Below are 23,518 nucleotides of genomic sequence, written 5' to 3'. Positions count from 1 at the left end.
TTATTCCTTGAGTATAAAAAAAAATTCATTGTATATGAAATCTGATACAAAAGAAACTGATGTAACAAAGCAGTATCCATAGCAACTACAACTTAATATTTCAGTCCTCTTCAGCTGCAGTGGATTAAATAAAATGACAAGATGTTCCCTTTGAAAAGTAACCTGTTACCATGGAAACATTTTAGCCTAAGAAGTAAACAGGGAATGGCCAGAAAGGAGCAGAGAGTCCAACTGAATATCAAAAAGGAAAAAGCATCTCAAAGATGCGAAGGCCACTGGCCAGAGGCAGGAAGAGTGTCCCAGCTGGGCGCAGGAGCGTGCCTCAACACAGGGGCTTGCCCAAGAACATAACATGGTCACTTCTTCACCCAGAAGAGGGAAAGGTGTGGGGAGGCAATTCTCTGTGAACATTCACGCAAGATGCCCAAGTACCTCTTCATGATTACCATAAATGCTTAAGATAAGAACTTGGGTATACAGCGAAGTGAAGGGACAAGGACATAGGCACAAGGAGAAGACATGAACAGGTGGCACTGTCATGAAGCAACTCAGGGCAAGAGCCGGAAGAACTGAGGTCTGTTACAGGGAGCTGGCATGACTTCCTGCCATAACCCAGACCTGATCTCCCCAAGCCTAGGGACATAACAGTAGGAAGTCCTGTGTCCCATTCCCAAGAGGCTGGGCCTCAACTCTCAAGTCTTGTTCCATGGCTGGTGGTGTGTGTAAATGAGATCACTGGGCAATCTTCTCTCTTCCAAGTCCTTCAGACCACAAATCTCAGTAGACAACTAATACCTTTTCCATAGGGTATTACGTTGAACAGGAGAACTGACAAGGTATCAGCAGAAAGAACATCTTAGAAATTCTACTTACTGATATACTTAGAAAGCAACCACAAAAAGAGCCTGTGAGTCCACAATAAAACATACCAAATTTTAATACCAAGAGGAAATTTATCAGAATCACTTTTTTTTAAAGCCAATAGGCATGTATGAAAGAGAGAGAGAGAAAGAGAGCAAGCATTGTGATGACACAATACATGTTTCCATCCCATCAGGACTTTGGGCATATACACACATGGCCACTGGGGCCAGTATTCATGGCCAACCACGTTCGCCACACTAATGCGCTGGCTCCAGGACCACCTCTTTTTAGTATGACAGGTATGAAAATGAGGATGATAATAAGATAGTAAGACAACACATAGAGTTTCTCAAAAGTTTTCCAGCATGAACAATACATACGTCCAAAGCTCTCTCAAATAAGCCTAAAATTTCTCTGATATAGTATCTTTAAAATCCATGCAAGTTTTATATTCTATTCCATAATATATTTCCATTCATTTGAAGTTAGAAAAAAAAAATTCCCTAGATCTGAGAAAAAACCACTGTGATTTGTGCATCCTAGAGGACGTCCTCCACACTGGTAGCTCACTCCTGAAAGAGGTTCTGTCACATATGACTGAGACCAGGTACCCAGGTGCCAGGAGAGCATATAGACTTCACAGCCATATGAACCTGGATTAGAATTTTAGTGCTAAGGTTTTATTTGTTCTAAATGTGATCTTGAGGACAAAGCTCAATCTGAGTCCTCAAGTTTCCTCATCTGTGAAATATGGTTCATAATGGCTACTTTGCAAAAGGTTACTCTAAAAATAAAAGTTCTATGGAAAAAATGAGGCAGAGTGCCTGTTACATGGAAGTCATTACTATTAAAAGCTCTCAGTACTGGCAGTAAGTGAGAATAAGAGCTAATCCCTGTTAGGAGTTCTCAGAGCACACCACCTATCTCTGCTTTAGCCCATATCCATCACGACTCTCCATTCATTTTGTGTAATCATTCTTTTCAACACCTGTCTTGCCCTCCAAGTGAAGGTATCTTGCAGGTAGAAGCCAAGTCTGTTTATAGCTCATTCCTATACCCCAGAGTTTGCCAGCACTCAGTAAATACATTCTCAATGAAGAATATGACTCCGATATGGTAACGTAACTATTATTTAGTCATAGATTGCAACTAAAGGCTTTGCTGCAAAATTAAGATAGTTAAAGTTACCCTGTAAGAGAAGACTAGCCTTCCTTGCAAAATTAATCTGAAAACAGGTTTGATAAACTACTTAGCAGAAACAAAATTCAATATTCACATTTTTTAGAAAGAATCAAACTGGTAAGAGTTAATGTTCCAAGTTCATATACAAATACAAAGGCCAACACAGAAACTTGCCCCAAATCCAAAATCATAAAATCTGAATTTTCTTTGATGAAAGGTTCCAAAGAGGCTGTCTGATCCAATCTTATAGCTTAATAGGAGAAACCAATGCCTAAGGAAATAAAAGTGCTCTTTTGAGAGGTCACACCAAGTTAATTACAGAAGAGGATTCTAGGCCACAGAAGTAGGGTCCCATAGGGTCCTCCTAAATATAATTCAGAGTCCAGAACTAAGAATGAGGCATTGGCTGAAAAATAATAAAAATTTCCATGCTGATAATAAGCTGCAGTAAATATAGTCTCTACACAACAATATGAGTAATATTAAGGAAAAAAATTATTAAAAAAAATTAACGACAGGTAAGAAAGTTTCACAGTGCCACAGTGACCTTGCTTCACTGTCTAAATTTCTTATCTGTCTTATCGCTACTCCATTATGTAGTAATACAGTGCCACTGTATACGACAATGACACATAACTCCATCTCATCTCGGGCTTCTCCTGGGCTTTCCTATAACAACCTGCTGCAGAAATGGCTTCAAAGACCACAGCCTAACAAAGCTGCAACACGTATATACAAAGTTATAGGAAATAACTGTGAAGAAAAAAAAGAAATTACAATTGAAAACAACTGAAAAGCAGCAGTCACTGAAGATTAAGCTGATCTTCTAACCAAAGATGTTGCTGGGTTTCTGCACATTGAAATCGCACAGACAGTAAAACTGAATGAAGCATCCCAGAAAAAAAAAAAAAGGGACTTTGGACAAAGTAAACATGTCCGCAACACGCATTTAAAAGTCTCTGTTCTCATTGGGAAGTCTCTGGAAAATGCTATAAAAATATAACCAGGGACCAGCAGATGGTTAATGGTTACGTCGCTGGACTCCCACATCGCCAAACACGGTTCAAGTCCTGGACTTGATGGCTTGAAACTCACATCAGGCACATGTGCATGTGTACCCAAATACTGAGAGAAAAATGGAGAAGGGACTGCGGCGTGGTCATCCCCCTGGGGTGTTATTTCTCACTTTCTGTCTTCTCTGTCTCTCCAGTAAACACATGTGCCCTATCGCAAAAATATCTTTTAAAAAAATCGCCTTATTCTTCTCTACTGTGGTGTGTGAACATGGAAGAGGAGACAGACAACCAATAACTAACACTCAGATATAACTATACTGGATAAGGCGGTAAGAAAAAAATTCAATGTGGGCTACCCAGTGGTATAGTAGTTAAGACAGGTAGATCCCACATGGTTGCCTACATGATTCAACTCCTGGACCCAGTGGTTTGAAAAACACACCAGGCATGTGTGTGTATGTACCCAAAATTCTTAGAGCATGGAGGAGTGGAACTGTGACAGGACCACCCCCTTTGGGGGATACTTTATTGATTTCTCCACTCACATATTTCTCTGGCAAGGGTATGTGTCCCACAGGAAGTTAAAACAAAATGAAAAAAAAAAAAGTTTAATGCTGTACACACCAACTGTTACAATATGAAACAAAGCTTCTTTAAAAAAATAATAATTTTTAGATGTATGAAGAAAAATATAAATACCCAAGAATTTTTTAAAAAGTGTAACAGTAAATTATGGTTAAATATACTGGTCACTAATTTAAATACCACAATTTCTAAAACAATTCTCAACATTGTCTTAATTGAGTGGGTTGACCATAAAAATACATATGCTGTTGAGATAATCATATCTACATGCAACTATAGACTTGGATTTTGAATTAGTAATAACAATGTAAAAGGCAACCAAAGGGCCAAGCACTTTCCTTCTATTTTCATCTGCTCTTTACACCAACCATGAGAAATATTTATCTCCATACATAAAAAAAACCCGAGGTTCAGAAGAGGGAGAGAAATTGTCCAATGCTGCTTATTAGGTAAAATACGAACCACATTATCTGACTGCAAATATACAGCCTTTTCTTTGACATAGAAGTCATTCATTTATTCAACATTCATTCCAAAGACTCGTTTGCCATACACTCTACTGGGAACTTAGTTCTATAACCACAGATGTGATCCCTGCCCTGTGAGCTTAAAATCCAATAGGGATTATAATCAAGTAATCACAAATAGATGTAGAGTTCTAAGACTTTGACAGAAATTATTGGTAATTATCTTAGTTGTATTAAAATAAGTTGTTTACTCCAGACCCAAAGTATCATAACGTATACAACAGAGAAAACTAATTTTCTTTTGGAGTCGGTTTAAGCATTATAGTCAAGCACCTGTATCCATCTATACCAGAAATTGCTCAATATACATGATAATAAACTGTGCTTTTGACATGTGAAAAGTATTTCAAATCTTCCACTAGCCAAGAGGGTAGCCAGGAGTTTCTATCTTCTCTCTAGTTCTGTCAGACATTTGTCTCTGCTAAAAAGACAGCTCAGCTCAGTAATGACAGATAAGTAGAACAGAAATGGAAAAATGAATTCTGAGGAGGAAAAAGGATCAGGGACAAAGAACCAGTGAATTATGGGTATGGTGAACATCAGGTCTTAGAGGAACCACAGTCTTCTTTTTAAGAATTAATTTTATTTAACCTTATTTATTATTACTATTTCAATATCCCCAGAGAGAGACAAAGAGACTCGAACCATGGTGGGAGTCCAGTGCCCTTAACCACCACTCTACCTGCTGGCCCCATGAATGACAGCCTTCTAACACTTCAGTTAGCACCCTAAACAAAAGTGAAGGAAGTAGTGAAAAGAAGGGTGTTGTGCTGTGAGCAGGGTGAGAATGAAGTGTCAGTTAAACACTACCAAGTTCATCTCAGCTTTCTTCCTCCCCCCACCCCCAATTATTATTTATCTAAGTTTTAACTACTACTACTTATTATTATTATTATTAATTTGCTATAGGGCACATGTGCTCCCCAAATCCCCAAAGAGAGAGAGAGAGAGAGAGAAAGTGAGAAATCAAGCTATCAAGTCTAAGATTCAAACTGTGGTCAGCCATGTGGGAGTCCAGTGCCTTACCCACCATGCCACCTGCTGGTCCCATCCCAGCTTTCAATAAAAGACAGAGTCCACAAAACTTAGGTTGATGCAGGAATACTTTAAGCGTAAGGCTCAACCTTACACTTTTGATTCAAGATTCTACTATAACAACAAGAAAAGCTACTGATAGGATAACTCTAGACTTTTTAGGGTAAACTTTAAATTTTATTCATGATCGAGCAATGTGCATGAGAAAGGAAGAGAAAGCAGCTTCCTCCAGTCCTCTAACCCGTCAGATCCTGGGCACCCACACTGCGCCTAGCATGTTTCAGGCTGACCGTGCTGCGGATTCAAACTGTGACTGCCCTGCGGGATCCTGTTTCTCTTTGAGCAGTGCATCACCACTGGGCCATGGAGGTGCCCATTTTGTGAACTTTTAAGTCTTCTGATACATATACTTTCGATATTCTCCAACATTTCAGGATATTCCGAAGTGCTGCAGGAGGGGAACAACAAGCCAAATGAACCCTTTCAATGTCCAAGCTACACAGCTTCTACACAACTTCACCAAGAAGTAACTTCCATGTGCTTTTCCTTCACCTCCACTACTACTATGGGAGCAACTGAAGCCCTGTGCAGAAGGTGGCTGGTCAGCAAGCCAGTAGCTCTAAACAGGAGAACGTAAAGTACTCACCACACAAGAAACAGCTCTAGTGACTAGCTGGATTTGAAAAGAAATCACAACCCACAAGATCAAGTTGGTACTTACAAGTGTTCACAATCAAAATAGGAAGTTGTACATGAGCTCCCTAAATGTAGATTTGTACCAGGCCTGGGCAGGCCAGTCAAACAAGCAGGGGGGAACCTGATCCAGGGCTAATTTGGCTCACATTTTATTTGCTAAATGTTTTTAAAAAGTTTAAAGAGTTCAAAATTCTGTAACAGAAAAGCAGTATTCTCTTGACTCAAACAAAGTTTCTTTATTGTGTCTGAAAGTCCTGCATGGGTTGCACATGTGCATGCCTAGAAAGTGCTGTGGGTTCCAGTTCCTCTAGTCTAGAGAAAGGATAATTTTATTAAGAGAGACAAGCAGAAAGGAAGAGCAAATGGTGCTTCTAAATAGGAAGAAACAGGCCAGGTTCCAGAAGCAGCATGACTACACTGCATGGAGAAAAGGGTACCTGCTCAAGACTCCTACTCACAACAATCCCGTCCCAATAGAAAGAGAGCCCTCACACGAACAGTGTATCATAAAAGTGGTAAGAAATGCACCAGCCCTAAGTTATCCCTCTGTAATTCACCTTCTTAGGTGCAATCCCAAAACTGAACCCACAAGAACGCAGATTATGCAAACATGGATCACTTTCCCAACCACCCAACACCAGTAATATCTTCAGTGACTGGAATGCACCAACACTAATCTTCCTAAAAATGTTCCACCTAAGTCAGAGGCTTCCTCAGTTTGTAGTCAGATCATACAACTGAGAGACTGGCCAAAGAATTTCGTTCCGATACACAGTAAATTTCTTCCCTCTTGTACGAGGGTTTTTCAGTTGCACATTCTTCTATATTATAAATGCTTTCTTCCATCCTGACAAATGTTTAAAACTTAGCTGTCATTTTTAAAAATTTCTAACCTTTATCAGAAGGCAAACAGGGAGAGGAAAGCAATGAGAAGCAACTAATGGATTTCAAAACCTTCACTTAGAATCTGCTTGGGTAAGAATTCAATTTGCCCTATACATGCTTATTCGGACAGCACCCTAAGTTAGCCATGGTGACAGCCATCTGTATGAGCCTTTTCTGGTGAAAAAAGCACAACTTTCCCTGGGTGGGAAAGACCAGTGTCTAGTCATCAAGCAACGGGCACAAAGTATGGCCCTGTCAACGTCTCTGCCTTCTCAGGCACCAATTACTTCATGCACTCTTCCGCAGAACTCGTAAGTCATACGACAAAACTCACATATACAATAAATGTCATTCCAAAACAAATGTGGGAAAACACACACACAAAAACACCTGGAATCTCAACTTCTAACAAGTGTGAATGTGTACTTTTTTTTTAAAAAACTGCCAAGAAATTTTTCATAAGATCCAAAAGCAAGAAGAGTTTACTTCCTTTTTAAGCAACAGATACAGAAAAAAACTAATGTGATGTAACCTTACATTTTAAAAATGTAAGGTTAAAACCCATTTTAAAGTGATAGTGTTGCAACCATAATCCACGACTGTTCCCTATATACATGTCAGACTTCAGAAAAAGATCACGAGAATTTTAATTTGCTCTGGCAAACAGGCTCTCAATCAAAACAAGTTCCACCCACCTTCAAAGCAACCAATAGCTGCCCACCTACCACCCTCCCTAAAATATCCAAACAGAACTGCTCTCTGGGCCTAGGCATTCCCTACCAGTCACACAGGGAAGGGGGCGGTCTGCAGGCTTGCTGCTCTGCAGGTCTTGAAGGCAAACAAGCTCCGCAACACACACCAAGACTCAGGTTAAAATTAAACGGGGAGAATAAGAGGTGAGGGAAAAGGGAAGGGGTCGGGGACAGAGCAACCCACAGAGCTTCACATTCTACATCTGCTTCATGCATCTCCAGGTAGACCCCATTCTTAGCTCTGATTTTACGCTTCGCAACACCACCTCCGTGGCTAGCCCAGGCTGAATTACAGGCTCTCAAGAGCATGCACCATGAATGATGGAATGATGCATAAACATCTCCAGAAGTGAGAAAGAGCAGCAAAGGCCATCACTGTCTCGGTGAGGCCAGAGGAAGACAGCCTACCTGCAGGGGCTGACTGGCTCATCCATGACTACAGAGGCTCGGGTGAGTCTAGCTGGATTCTGAACCTCTAGTCGCTGCTCAAACTCTGCCCTTTCTACTCTCACAACTCAAAATGGAGGCACATGCAGCCTGAGAGACCTCGGAGAGCTTTCACTGAGCTTGTGCTATGACCTAAGCCTTCACGCAGAACGCAGAAACTTCCCCTCACAGTGACAGGACTGAGCATGTGCTGTGACCCTCCCTCATCCACACACTGTCTCTGACGACGCCATCAATCTCAGCCCTGCTGTTTCCGTAAATAAAGCCCATCCAGCAGCCTCCGCAGCTCCTCTGCACACCAAGCTAGTGTGCAGGGAAGCGGGGCCTCAGCAAGGGGGTCCCAGACAGCCAACGCCAGGGAACTTGACAAGCCAAGCCACGGAGAGACCGCAGTGGCATGCCTGCTGTCTAGACAACAGCAACTCTCTCTCTTTTATTCCCTTAAGTAAACAGGGGTTTTAAAAGGCAAGATCTCCAAGAAAGAATAGGATCAAAAGACTCAGATGTTAATGACTATATGTAAAATAAACAGAAATATTGCAGCATAGTGAAAGACAGCTACTTAAGAGAAGCAATTCAATAAATTTCTTTTTGAAAACATCAAACATTTGGAAAAAGACCAAACATACACACAACCCAAGTAAAGCTATGGAGTGCTTGGCATTGTCACACAGGTATAGACACAGTGCAAATTATCATCACTGGGTAGCTAAAGAATGCTACATTTGATGGAAAGAAAATACATAAGAAAATAAAAGAGGGGGGGCAGCAGGTGCCATGGTGGTTAAGACGCTGGACATGCCCACATAACTGACCACAGTTCGAATCCTGGACCTGGTGGCTTTCTCTCTCTCTCTGTGGTCAAATTAAAATAAATTAAAAATGAAATAAATAATTCTTTAAAAAAACAAAAACAAAAACCTCCTAAATAATACATTAAAACATTCCCTAAAGAAACACTAGTTCAATTAGGTGTAGCTTGAAGAATGTACACCTAACAATAGCAGGACAAGAAGGTTCAAATCAAGAGTTCAAAACAATACCCTGCCACAGGCACCTGACGTACGAAAATCTCATTTGGGATCTCCTGAATCAAAACTCTAAAGGCAAATCCCTGAAGCATCACCCATAAGGCTACATCAGTTATAGTTTCATCAGAAAATATGTCTACAGCCATGTAAGCAAGGCCACATCCGGTCAGAGCGCTGTGAAGTACTCCTACTGCCCAAAGAACCAGCCAGAGCATTTCCTGTTAAAATCCTTAAGCATGTGATACCCACTCTCCCACAACCTCCACCTTCAATAAATGACAAAGTGGCCTGTTCACCCTATAAGAGACCCCATGTGACATGAAAGCAGAGACTTCGCTCCCACTTGCAAACTAAGAGATGATTCTACCTATTTTTACACAGTTACCAATACAGAGAGAAATAGAAAAGACCATGAACTACACCAAAATCACAAAGGACAAGATGGGGTAGGAAAGGGCAATGCCAATTCTATTTCCCAGAAAATGTCAAAAAATTAAAATCTTTTAAAAACAAATTTAGTGTCCTCTAGATTCCTACACTAAGTGCATAATCAATTACATTACCACAGTATTCCTATCTGTCCTATGAAATAAAATAAATGGGGAGACTATGATTCAATGAAGTTTTATTCTACTGAAAAATTTAACTTACAAAATGCAAGAAATGCCAAACATAGGCCAGCATGTGGCATGGTGGTTGGGGGTCTCCCGCACGGCCGACCACCATTCAAGTCCTAGACCTGGCAGCTTGCTTTCATACTCCCCCCAGCTCTGTCTCTGTCTCTTTCTGGTGAGCACATGAACGCTATAGCAAAATAATAATAATAATAATAATAAATAAGACTAAATGAAATTTTTAAAAATGCCAAACACACTTAAATTAGTTTTCCTTTTGACTCACTAATAAAAGTTATCTATAGGCAGAAATAATGCTTCCCCTAATTCATATGTATGGCACGTGCCAAGAACTGCTGGGACTACAAAGAGTCTATAAAACATTCTTTCTAAAAACAAAAATGATAGAATTAGAACCTAGCACTCATATAACATGGATCACAAAGATTTCCTCTCAAAGACATTAAAACAAACAGGGGCCAGCAAGTGGCATGGTGGTTAAGATAGTGGACTCCCACCTGGCCAAGCACAGTTTGAGTCCTGGATACAGAAGCTTGAAAATCAGCTCAGGCGCATGTGTATGCATGCCCAAAATCCTGAGAGAAGAATGGAGGAGAAGGGATTGCAGTGTGGCTATTCCTCCACAGGGTGATTTTTCACTTTCCCTCTCTCTGTCTCTCGCCTCTCTGGCAAGCACACAAACCCTAAAGGCAAAAACCTAAAAACTATTAGTCCTTTCTATGTGGAAAATGTTCACTTGGAGAAAGCAACAGAAAATAATAATTTATGGCCCAGATAGGTGGCACAGAAGGTGGCAAAATGAACTGCAGGGTAGGAAGTCACATAACCAACTGCAGGTTCAGGTCTCCAGGTTGACCTGAAAACAGTCCAGGCATGTACACATGTGCCCAAGCTCCTAACAAGTTAGAAGGCCAGGGAAAGGGGATTACAGAATGATGAGAACCTGTCAGTGGTGCTTTATCTTTCTCTCTTCTCATGCATGTATGTACACCTCTATCATGAATGAATTAAAATTTAAAATAACATTAGTAATAATATAATAGATTATACATTATTTTGAAAAACCATGGGAACTACTACATGGAACATAGTATAAAAATAGTTATTGAGGGACTAGCAGATGGCATAATGGTTACATTGTTGGACTCCAACATGGCCCACCCTGGTTCAAGTTCTGGATCCAGAGGCTTGAAACTCACACTGGGCACATGTGCAAGCATGCCCAAAATCCCAAGAGGAGAATGGAGGAGAAGGGATTTGCGGAACAGCCATGCCCCCTGGGGTGGGGAGATTTCTCACTTTCTGTCTCTTTCTGTCACTCTGGTGAGCACATACAACCTGTAACAAAAATTCTCTTTAAAAAAAAAAAAAAAAGAAAGAAAAAATAGATATTGAGCCAGCTCCATGGCATGGTGGTCAAGGGAGCTGGATTCCACATGGCTGACCACATGCTTCAAGTCCCAGACTTGGCAGCTTGAAGAATGTGCTAGGTGCATGCCCAAAATCCTGAAGGGATGAAGAGATGGAGAAGAGACTGTAGTGTGACCATGTCCCATTGTGGAGTGCTTTCTCCCTGTCTTTCTTTGGCAAGCATACCTGCCTTCTACAAAAATTACTTTTTTACTTCATAAAATAAGTAATTGTAACAGCATTTGATGAAATGTTAAGTTATATTTTTGGTTATACTAGACACAGTGGGTAACACTAAGGACAAATTACCAAAATCCAATGACCTTTGTTTCTAGAACACTGAATCCCAATAGTGATGCCAATGTGTTTTTTTAAAGATAATTATTTATTAAATTTTATTTATTCATTCATTTATTTTTAATTTGAGAGAGAAAGAGAGAGAGAGGAAGTGAGAAAGCAAGCCACCAGGTCTGGGATTCAAACTGTGGTCAGCCATGTGGGAGTGTCCAGTGCCTTAACCACCATGCCACCTGCTGGTCCCCATGATGCCAATGTGTTTTAACATCATCTTCATTGTCTCTCTTGTCACTGGTATCTCACAGCTGTTCTTTACACAGATGATGCCCTTGCCCTGCCACTCTTCAGTGGCAGCACACCCCAAGGATTGCTCCCCAGATCTCTATCCTTCAAGTTCTTTTCTATGGAGAACTCACACCCTACCATAGTTCAAATAGCTCCTGTCTGAAGACACCTCCTGCCTGGAAGCAGCTCAAAAAACCAGAAGCCCCTTTATTCCTCCCACTGTGCCATTTTGGGTAGTCTCACCTCTTCACTGCTCTTCGGGGACAAGGACAATATCTACATCCTCTTTACTGAAACTACTCAACTCTTTTATTCTGTACCTTGAAAAACAAAAACAAATACAACCAAAGCACTGAAAAGGGCACTATTATCATTTAGATATCATTCCTTTGAAAAACCACATAACGCAAATCTAACCATGAGGAAATACTGAACAAACTCAAATGGAAGAACATTAAAAAAAACCTGCTTCTACTTTTCAAAACACCAAGAAACACCAAAAAGGTTAAAAGATGTCATGTAAACAGAGAGGCAAAGGATAAAGAGGCACATGACATAGTAGCGTAGGACGGTGTGACCAGGAAAGCTGCTGAGCAACACTGCAGTCATATGGGTGTGCCTGCAATCGGGCTGGCTGCAAGGCTAGGAGTAGGATGGAGCATGGTGAGACCCGTCAGGGCTTTCTACTTCTCTGTCCCACCCCATGAAAGAAATAAAATAACTTTAAGAACGAAAACAAGAGCCATACAACTCAATGTGACAAATGATCAGAGGGAGAAATTAACATTACGACCATAATTACAAACACCAGCAAAACTTATTTAAGGACAGTACTATACTGCATTATATCATTGTTATATATCCTGATTTTGATAACGCTCTTGTTCTTGGAAATACTCATTCAAGTGTTTAAAGGGAGAGAAGCTTGACATGTGCAATTCATTCCCAAATGGTTCAGGAAAGGAAAACGCTACAGACAGAACAATGGTGTACAGCCACACCACCCTGAACATATCTAACAATCTCTGATCTCAGAAGTAGAGTAGAGTCAGGTATGGTTAGTACTTGGATGGGAGAACAATGAAGCAAAGATGGCCAACACTGCACAAACAGAACAGAGCAAACCTGTAATGAAGTTACAAAAATGAAATATACACAAAACATAAAAATAAAATAAATATGGCAAAATGTTAATTATGACTGGTGAATGGAGTTAATCATAAATGAAAGTTCTGTACACTATTTTTTTTTCTTTTGAGAGAGAGAGAGAGGAAGAGAGAGAGAGATTTTTGCCACAAAGTAGCTGCACTTGCCAGAGAGACAGAAAGCAAGAAGTCACCTACCCACCCACCCCCGGGGGGGGATGGCCATGCCACAATCCCTTTTCCTCAATTCTCCTCTTGGGATTTTGGGCACGCACACATACATGCCCAGCGTGAGTTTCAAGGTTCTGGGACTGGAACTGCAGTCGACCACGTGGAAGTACAGTGCCCCAACCGCTACATCACCCGCTGGTCCCCTGTACACTAATCTTATAACTCTTCTCCGAGTTATAGATCCAAAATCCTGAACTACAAATTTTAATACGTATTAAAAAAACCCATGCAAACCAAAAGTACCTGTAGCAGCCTCCACCCATCAATCCCTGTGGCATCTGAAGAGCAGACACAGCAGGTGTAACAGGTGCCCTGCCTGGCTACCTGCATCCATGGTGCTCAACTATAACCAAACTAAAGGCACTTAACAATTGCATCCAAATTCATTCAACCTCAGAATATGGGATCAGTTTTCCTCCTAGACAGAGAATCTCAAAGAGCCCTGAAAGTGAATGTTTTAGTAATTATGAGGCCATGTCACTTTTAATTCCAATTCTTGAAATGGGGCTGTTTCTATAAACCACACCTTGCTTCATACTGTGTACTAGTACTCAACTCAGTACTTAAGAGCATCCCAACCTTGAGTCTTCTTTCTCTGCTAGTCCTCATGAACACCAGAAGCCTGCTTACCAATGCTGCCCACCTCCCTGGACTCCATTCCTGCCACAATTCTGCTGACAGTGATGTGCACACAGTGATGTGGTCTGCGCCCCGGCTGCCCGAGCATTTCATCAGTGCCTACTGGCAGGGTTGTCCCACAAGTCCCCAGGTACATCTGTATGGACATCCCTCTCTCATCCTTAACCCTTGGTGAACAACAGAAGAGTTTAGCACTTCAGAATAAAGGATGATGATTATACTGTATGAATGAATTCTAAAATTAGAAGTTATATAAAAACTGACACAAAAACCACTTTGTCCACTATAATGTTTAATTTGAAGCTAATACATTATTTTATGTACATCAAAGGTAAAGTAAAAGCTGTAACATGCATAGTACCTAAGTTTTATTTAAAGAGTTTCCTATTTACCAGAAATAGCAATGCCTAAAATGCTTTATTTAGTAACAAAAAACTATAAACCAAAAATAGCAGTGAAAATTTAACATTCTGGAAATTCTAGAGAAAAAGACTTGGGAAAAAAGGTATTCTACTCGACTTCTGGTTAATACTGATTTTACATCAAGAGAAAGGAAGCTTTCAGGAGCCATTTTGTTTAAATTTCATTTTTTCAGCACCCCTCCTGGGTGGAAATGGTATCAAATTATGTAAATATTGATCTGATATTCAAGAAGCATGCTGATTTACCTTATGAGCTTTTCGTTTGTTTGTCTGCAGTTTTTGCTATAGGCGTGTGCTCACGAGAGAGAGAAAGAAAGTTAGAAATCACCCCTGGAGAGGGGTGTGTGGAGGTGTAGCCCTGCTACAACCCCCTCTCCTTGTCTCCTCTCAGGATTTTAGGCATTCACAATCTTATTAGTTTTTTTGGGGTTTTTTTTTTTGCCTTTTAAAAAATTAATTTTTGGGACCAGCAGTTAGCATAATGGCTATGTCACTGGACCCCCACAGAGTCAACCGCAGTTCAAGTCCTGGACATGTGTGCACTTGACCACAGTTCAAGTCCTGGACGCGTGCCCAAGATCCCAAGGAGAATGGAGGAGAAGGGACTGCGGCGTGGCCACCCCCCCAGGGGGTGATTTCTCACTTTCTACCTCTTTGCCCCTCTTTGTCTGTCTGGCGGGCGCACGCCCTATAGCAAAAACCTCTACCAAAAAAAAAATTATTTAATTTTATTCATTTATTATTTTATTTTGATCATGGGAGTGGGGTGGGGGGAGTGAGAAAGCAAGCCAAAAGGTCCAGGATTTGAACAATGATTGGCCATGTGGGAGTGTCTAGCACCGTAATCACTGTGGCACCTGCTGGCCCCACGAGTTTATAAATTTTAATAATTTGTTTGGGTTCCAATAGATGGCATAATGGCTATAGAGTTGGAGTCCCACATAGTCAGTTCAAGTCTCAGTTCCGGTGGCTCAAAACTCACACAGAGTACTTGTGCATGTGTGCCTAAAATCATGAGAAGAGAACAGAAGAAAAGGGATTGTAGCATGGCCATTCCCCTAGGGGATAATTTCTCACTTTCTGTCTCTCTGCCTCTGCAAAAATCTATGAAAAGAAAAGAAATAACGATTTGTTTGCAAGTCTCCTTAAATTTCTATGGTAAAGTTAATTACACCTTATTCATAAAGGCTGGTTACTTTTTTCCCAATCCTCACATATTTTCTTTTCATGTATTAATAGATATGGAAATCCTTTCAGTATTTCTGATTTTAGAGGGAAAACTTTCCATACTTTGCCTTTAACTATGGTGTCTGGTATAGGTTTTTGGCAAATATTCTGCCGTATTACTGAAGTTTCATTATATAGTTAACTTCCTAAGAGATTTTTTCCCTCTAATAATCAAAGAGTGTCGAATGCTCTCAAATGCTTTTTTAAATCAAGATGATTGCACATTTCTTCTTATTCTACATATGTTAGAGAGGTTAGATATAGTAACAGGTAAATTAACATTACGTCAATTCTGTATTTCATAAATTTGGACACACATATTTGGCTCAATGAGATGAAAAGTGTTTTGTGCAAGTTTTGAAAACTCCTTTTAAAAGGAGAAGGCACGATGTTGTTACCCACTTTCCCCTTTCTTCCGGCTGAAATCTGATGAAATGACCACTTCAGCACCACCTTGAATGTAAGAGAACAGTGGCAACTGGGGAGGCCCAGTATGGGTGTCTATGAAGCACAGTTTCCTTCCCTTCAAACTCTGCCTACATGAGACAGAAATGTAAGGAATATTTTGTTAAGTATTTTACATAGTCTCTTTCAGAAACATCTAGTATTTAAATTTCTTGGGTGTATAGCTTGGTGTTTGTTTTACCTGGCCTTAGTGAATGGTGCATAATTTCTTCTAATAATTTTCTAATTTCTGATGATGGACTCCACATTCAATATAGTTCATTTGTAGAGATCCAATGGAGTATTAAATGAGAGTGTTGCCTTCCCAAAAAGTTTATATATGCTTCTAGGTGTCTCGAAGATTTGCTAGCATGAGACACTTTTTGTATTATGTTCTCATCTTGGAGTTCTCCTTTGGAGGATCCAGAGTCTCAATGTAAAATAGACAGACTTCCCAAACCACTGCTCTCTCAGTTGAGAAAGGTACCTAGGTGTCCTTTCACCAAAGGAATAGCTTCTTGATGGTCATAACTTATTTTCCCCCAACTAGGACATTAATTTCCAAGTATCTTGAAAAAGCAGTATTTACATTATAAATAAGAATGTCTAATACACTTAACAACAAAACCAAGGCAATTTTGTTATATAAATTAATCCACTTATTATAGGTTAGTGACATTCCAAACATCTGTGGAGTGTCCACTGGTCTTTCAAGTCCTTCAGCCTTCTGATGGCAGACTTCACTGGGACAGCCAAAGTGGGGGTGCAGGTCTGGGTACCACCAGCTACGTTTTCATGCAGGAATCACTAACTTTTTTTTTCCTTGGGTGGGGGGGAGAGGCTTTTGCTATAGGGCATGTGCACTCGCCAGGAAGACAGAGAGAGACAGAGAGAAAGTGGGAAATCACCCCACAGGCAGGTGGGCCATGCCGCAATCCCTTCTCCTCCATTCTCCTCTCGTGATCTTGGGCATGCATGCACATGCACTGGGTGTGAGTTTAAGCCACCGGGTCTGGGACTCGAATCGCAGGTGACTACATGGGAGTCCAGTGACATAGCCATTACGCTATCTCTTAGTCCCATAAAATTATTTTAAATAAAAAATATCTGAATGAACAGGAGCATAGAAGGAGAAGCTAGGCAAGGAAGATGGAAAGAGGGTGGAGAAACGGTGGGGATGTCAATGTCCATCCATGTATCGGAGAGAGCAGAATAAGCGATGGGAAATTGGAAGTAAAAAGATCAAGGATAATGAAGTAAGATTTCTCAGTGTTAAATAAAAGAACTGCAAATGAGGAAAAAGGAAAATACTGGGGGTGGGGTGGGGCGGGAGGAGGAAAGCAGAGATGCTACAGAGGTGATTGCAGGTAACACAGGAGATCATGGACAGTCTCTCCTGAGTAAGATATGAGAAGATCAGGTCTGAGCCCTCAACTTGTTTTCATCTGATTCGCAATAGAAGACTCATGTTTAGCAAACAAAGAACCAAGACAGTAATTAGACATTTCCATGGTATAGAAGAAATCGCATGGGGCCAGCTGGTGGCATAGTGGTTAATGTTGTTGGAGTCCTAAGTGGTTGACCGCAGTTCGAGTCCCGGACCTGGCAGTTTGCTTTTTCATTATTGTCCCTCTCTCCCTCTCATTCTCACTCTGTCCCTCTCTGCTCAAACCAAAATAAATAAAGTTAAATAAAATAATTCTTTTTTTTAAAAAAAGAGATCACTAATACTTCTGTAAGATGTCATTAACGAGAGATAAGAGGGATCAGTAACAATCATTAGAAAATGCTATGTTTTAAACCATATGCCTTCCTCACTGTCTCTAAAAGCACTTCAGGAGCCCAAAGAACCCAACTAGGAAAAGGAAACAAAATTCATGTTCAATATAAGGAAAGAAAGTAATCTCTCAAAAGGTCACCACGATCTCTTTTGTTCTTACTGAAAATCCAGAAGACCAAGAATTCAGCAAGACTTAACTGATAGAGGACAGAGGTTCATTTGCTCTATAAAGCTCAAATTAATGTCTCAATAATTTTTTTTCAATTCTGTTTAATTGAAATAGTCTAGCTGTAGAAATGGATTATTTCATAGTATAACCACTTATTTACTATTAAATTTGTTAGGTAAGTTTCACTATCATCAATGAAGAAATATATCATGCATTCTTAACAAATTTTATATATTTGCAACAATTTTTTTTTGGGGGGGGGGTTTGCTATAGGGCGTGTGCGCTCACCAGACAGAGAGAGAGACAGAAAGCGAGAAATCACCCCCCAGGGGGGATGGCCACGCTGCAATCCCTTCTCCTCCACTCTCCTGTCAGGATCTTGGGCATGCATGCACACACGCCCGGCGTGAGTTTTAAGCCACCGGGTCCAGGACGTGAACCGTGGTTGACTATATGGGAGTCCAGAGACATAGCCATTACGCTAACAGCTGGTCCCTATTTGCAACAATTTTTTTTTTACCATCAATCTTTTAAGCAGAGTTAAAAACTCACAGTATTGAGACATCTAAAGACAACTTAATCAACCATGTGGTTAACAGTCTACCTGGTAGAATCATGATATCTTGAAAAGAAGCTTAGATTTTGCTTTTTAATTTAACACTGTAAAGGATTTTTTTTTTTTAAGAGACTTTTGCTATAGAGTGCACGCACTGGAAAGACAGAGAGAGAGAGAAAGCAAGAAATCATCCCCCACCCCGCCAGGGAAGATGGCCACACTGCAATCCCTTCTCCATTCTCTCGGGATTTTGGGTACGCATGCACATGTGCCAGTCATGAGTCTTAAGCCTCCAAGTCCAGAACTCAATCTGCAGTCAGCCATGTGGGAGTCCAGTGACATAACCATTACACCATCTGTTGGTCCCCATCTTTGTCTTTAAAAATAAATTTATAATTACTTCTGCAATTCTGAAGAAGCAACAAGAAAAAAAACTGAATTTTACAAAAGTTATCTTCAGGGTAATGTTTACTATTCCTATTTTTTGATGCGGAAAACAGAGTCCAAGAGGTACATGCCTTTTTATGTGAAACAAAAGTGGGCTAAGAGAATGTGATTAGAAGCCAGGCTACCAGGACCAGCAGTTAGTGTAATGGCTCTGTCACTGAGCTCCCACATAGTCGACTGCAGTTCACGGCCCAGATTGGGTGGCTTAAACTCACACCGGGCGTGTATGCATGCGTGCCCAAGATCCCAAGAGGAGAAGGGAGGAGAAGGAATTGTGGCGTGGCCATCCCCCCTGGGCGGAGGTGATTTCTCATTCTGTCTCTCTCTGTCTGGCGAGCGCACACGCCCTATAGCAAAAACCTCTTAAAAAAAAAAAAAAAGAAGCCAGGCTACCCAGATCCAAGGGGAGAGGTATCTTTCCAGGTGGCCAGCCTTAATAAAGAGATCAGCAGTCACTGAAGAGCTAGGACATGCTAGACGAATGAGAAAACAACTGCAGACAATGAGAGATGCACATAACTGGGTCTCTGCTCATTTCTGTGCACAGCTAAAACAAATCTACCTCAAGTCCACCAAGGACAAAGATGTTTCATTAAATGTATATGTGGTCTAATTGACTTTAGTTACTAAGACCTGTGGGCTGAAATGTATTGACTTTATTAAGTTTTGAAGCAGACTTTTGAATCAGACACCTCAAACCAAATGAGAACACAATGACATTAACTTGCAGAATATGCTGACCACGGAAGTAAATTTGGGATGAATCTCGTTTAGATAAGCAAAAGTGAATATTCTGTAAGTGCAGAAATGTCAAAATAAACTCCAAAAACCCAAACCCATATTACTTAAAAATTCAAGGTGAGGCTGAGTGTGTGCACCTAGATGGCTTAGCCTGCTACACACTGAGGCTATAACATGTAGCCTATACACTCGCTCCTTAAGAGACCATCATTGTATATGGATGGGCCCATTGATGGAAACATTATATAATACATGCCATAATACCACCAGGACAAGAATGTTTAGCGAAGTCAGACCCTGACAAGATACACCACTTGGAAATAGAAAGACCATTCGGAGAGCTGGTCTCGAGTACAGCTTTTATGAGAGTCAGATCTCATATGGCCATCTTCAGTTCAAATCCCAGCACTAGTAGCTAGAAAAATATGCTGGGCATGTGTGCACACCCCAAAACCTGACAGGAAAGATGAATGGAGGAAATAGGATTTTGGCTGACAACACCCAAACTAGGAAGTGTGCGTGCTCTCTCTTTTTCTCACTCACGAGCATATGTGCCCTCTTGGCAATAAAAAATAAGGTATAGAAAGAAAAAGACTAATTTGGGGAAAAATCAAAAGGTAGCTAAACATTGGGGTTTAGAAAAGATCTACGTAAATAAAATCTGGGGTCAGCAGGTAGCGAGATGGTTAAGGCACAGGAATTCCCACATGGCTAACCATGCTTCGAGTTCCGGACCTGGAGGCTCGCCCTCTCCCCGCCCCCCTTCCCTCTCTCTCTGTCTTTCTCTGGCAAAACTCATGTGAAAAATTAATTAATTAATTATTTTACAAAAATAATAAAAATCCAAACTTTCACTGCTGGCCAACATGCTTAAATAAATTACAGAAAATTACATAAATCAACTCTTAACTACTATCAGAAAATCGACTCTCTGAGAAATAAACAATTCTATCTTAAGGTTCAGTTTCAATTATTCACTTGAAGTAAAGCCCCAGTATCATTTTAAGGAGAGGGTAAGAGTCATCAGAGTTTGAAGTCACAGAATCACTATTCCTCAACTTCCAGAGGTCTTACTGATGTCTGCAGTAACTAATACTATTAGAAAAACAGTTTGATACTGTCTCTCCACATGAATTTATATTTTCCTAAATGATTCACTCTGTAGCCTTGACTACATACTAGGCTGCTTGTTAAAATGGGGAGAAGGAAACTATAGCAGAAACCAGCTTGTTACCCAGTCTCATGCCTCACCAAGCAGAAACAGAAGTAAATTCTTCAACTGTGTGTACTCTGGGCTTCCAAAGAATCAGGCTGTACATTAGCCAAGTGGAGGCTTTTTTCCACACTCTGTTAAATCACACACAAGGGTTTGGTCACTTGAGCTACTGTGGGAACTACACACCCATCTCTGAATTAGAGAGATGTAAAGTGTCACCAGTGTGAGACCAGCAAACCAAGACAACAGGCCTATTACGCACTTTTACAAGGATCTCTATATTTTGACCATGAGAGACCTGACTCAAACTGTACTAGTAAGTAGACATTCAAATGTTCAACTCAGAAATAAATCTAACACTCCTACATATAGGAAACACAAGTGTAGAAATGAGCAAACATTGAAAAGGTAAAGACACTAAAAAAAGTGATTCAGAATGCAGATTCTATAAATGCTACTATCATCGCTTCTTTGTGTTACTTTTTGTCACTTTTTGTCAAACAGAAAGAAATAATATCCTTCATATCCAACATGCATTTTAAAACAAAACTGACAGGAAGTATCACCCTGAATGACTGTCAACGATGGGCAATGAAAAGTGAGACAGTAATTTGTGTGAGTCTCTAGCTCACAGGGGTAAGTTATATATCACTTTTAATAAGCATTCAACAAAAACAGATATGTAACTCGAGTAGTAAAAATAAATCTGGTTAGCAGTTATAATACTGAGAGCTGAACATTTAAAAGACAAAGCGTTTTTTGGTCATCTCGCTAATACAATCTAGTTTACATAAAATGACAACTATGCGTATTTATCGAATGACTAAGTAATCGTGTTATCACTGAAATAGCATCCAACTCCATTGTATCTACACAGAAATCCAAGTTCAAGCATTGTGCACCTCACCTGAACAAAACAAAGACTTGACAAGTAAGTCAGTAAATGCATATGTAAAATAAACATTTCAAAATAGAAAATGCTTCTGAAATATTACTATCAATCAGCTGTTATTTATCATTGGTACACGGAATACTTTAGAAAAAGAAAAGTTCCAACTTCACTGTCTTCTAAAAATATGTTCCCTTTATTAATCCTAGGTCATGTGTCCAAACAACAGTCTAAATTTTACATATGGTTTCTCAGAATCCTCCAGAAAAAAATGTTTTCTGTAAAACGATACGCATGTTGCAATTACACTTAGTGTAGTTCTTTCATTAACTCCTTCCAGGCAAGTACCTTTTCTTTCTTTCTAAATCTTGACATTTGTAGATATGTCTCAGGAATTCATAACAAAGATTACTTAATCACTGCTAACATTCCTGTCAAAATCCTTAATAAAACATGTGATCACATGACTGACAAAAATATTACATTCTTAGAAAAATTCTATATGCTACGTTCAATTAGGATCTAATTTCCGTTATTTTGACCCAATCACTTTCCATCTAAAAATAATTCTGCTACATGGAGCTCAATGAGATGGTAAAAATGGCTGTGTTGGAGCCAGCAAGTGGCGTAATGGTTAAAGTGCTGGACTTCTAAATGGTCAGCCACAGTTCAAGTTCCAGACCTGGCAGCTTGAAACTCACTCCAGGTACATGTGCATGTGTGCCCAAAATCCTGAGAGGAAGATAGAGAAGAGACTGTGGTGTGGCCATCCCCCTGGCGAGCGGGGTGGGGGAGAGGGGGAGTGATTTTTTGCTTTCTCTCTCTCCCTCTCTGTCAAGCGCGTGTGACCAATAACATAAATGTCTCTTATCTTTAAAAACCAAAACAAAAACACTGGTTGTGTTCATTTTGTACTAGTAATCTTTCTAAAGATATTTCAGTGAGTGTACCTGGGGCTTATTACCCATGTGGGCAAAACAACTGAATAAAACCAATGAACTTTCCAAAACAACCTGGACTTTTTCACCATGATACCATGAAGGGCTGAAAGAATGTGCACCTGGGAAATTACCTACTAATTCTTAACAAATTCAGAACAGATGACTAAAGTCATGTTTATCATTTCTTCTCTAAACCCAAATTTTCTCACGTTTCTTTTTCTTCAAAAGCGTGAAAAGTGAGCAACATGCTGCTTCAGATGCCAAAAACATAAATTACAACTCCTCCCAAAGAGGTTTATATAGAATTTTGTAATCATTCTTTTGTATTTTACTAGTATATTTACAAATACGTGAAACACACACACACACACGCACACAAGTGAGAAAAGGATAAAGCTCTCACTGGGTGGGTACAAGTGAATCAATTACCTTGTCTCAGGGTTGTAGCCTAAAATGTAGAAAAATGAATCCACTCGGGCTTTAAATTCTCTGGCAGCAAATATGTCGGAAAAATGGGAGATGTTACACTTCCCTCTGAAGAAAAAAGAAAAACAAATTAGTGATATTGTCAATTGTTTCACAAACCCAAACACTACTGGAGGGGTAGGGATAGAGGAAGCATATAACTAAATCCACAGTAGAAATAGCTACAAATTCCAAACTGGGTAACTAATTCAGTTTTTAATTACACCATTACTTCAATATAAAACCTTGTAACCTAACTGCTCTTATTTCACCATTTTTAGTACTGAAGTAAAATTAACTAGAGGCAGGACTATGATAAAAAGATATTAAATAAATTAGAAATAAAAAGGGGGAAAAAGTTAACCATAGTGAAAACAGTTCATGAAAAATTCAGTCTAAAGTCATTCAAAATCATCAACGCAAAATGGGTCTTTTCTTCTTGCTATATTATGATAGACAGGAAGTGTAACTGTTCAGGCAAAAATAAATAATATCTGACATTTCTTTGGCATACAGCTTTTGACTGATAAGTATTTTTCTTCTTTGATGTGCAAAAATT

General features: G+C 39.9%; 1 protein-coding gene across 1 annotated transcript in view; it reads right to left on the bottom strand.

Moving 5' to 3' along the window:
- RERE (arginine-glutamic acid dipeptide repeats) overlaps positions 1-23,518 on the bottom strand; it is a 545,831-nt gene that overhangs the window by 179,998 nt on the left and 342,315 nt on the right. The window contains 1 exon segment of the mRNA XM_006145378.3: positions 22,924-23,028. Coding sequence (XP_006145440.1) covers positions 22,924-23,028 — 105 coding nt within the window.

The sequence above is a fragment of the Tupaia chinensis genome, unplaced genomic scaffold (genome assembly GCF_000334495.1).
Source record: "Tupaia chinensis unplaced genomic scaffold, TupChi_1.0 Scaffold000146_1, whole genome shotgun sequence".
NCBI lineage: Eukaryota > Metazoa > Chordata > Mammalia > Scandentia > Tupaiidae > Tupaia > Tupaia belangeri.
The sequence above is the reverse complement of the archived record's forward strand: the minus strand, read 5'-3'. Positions and strand labels throughout refer to the sequence as shown.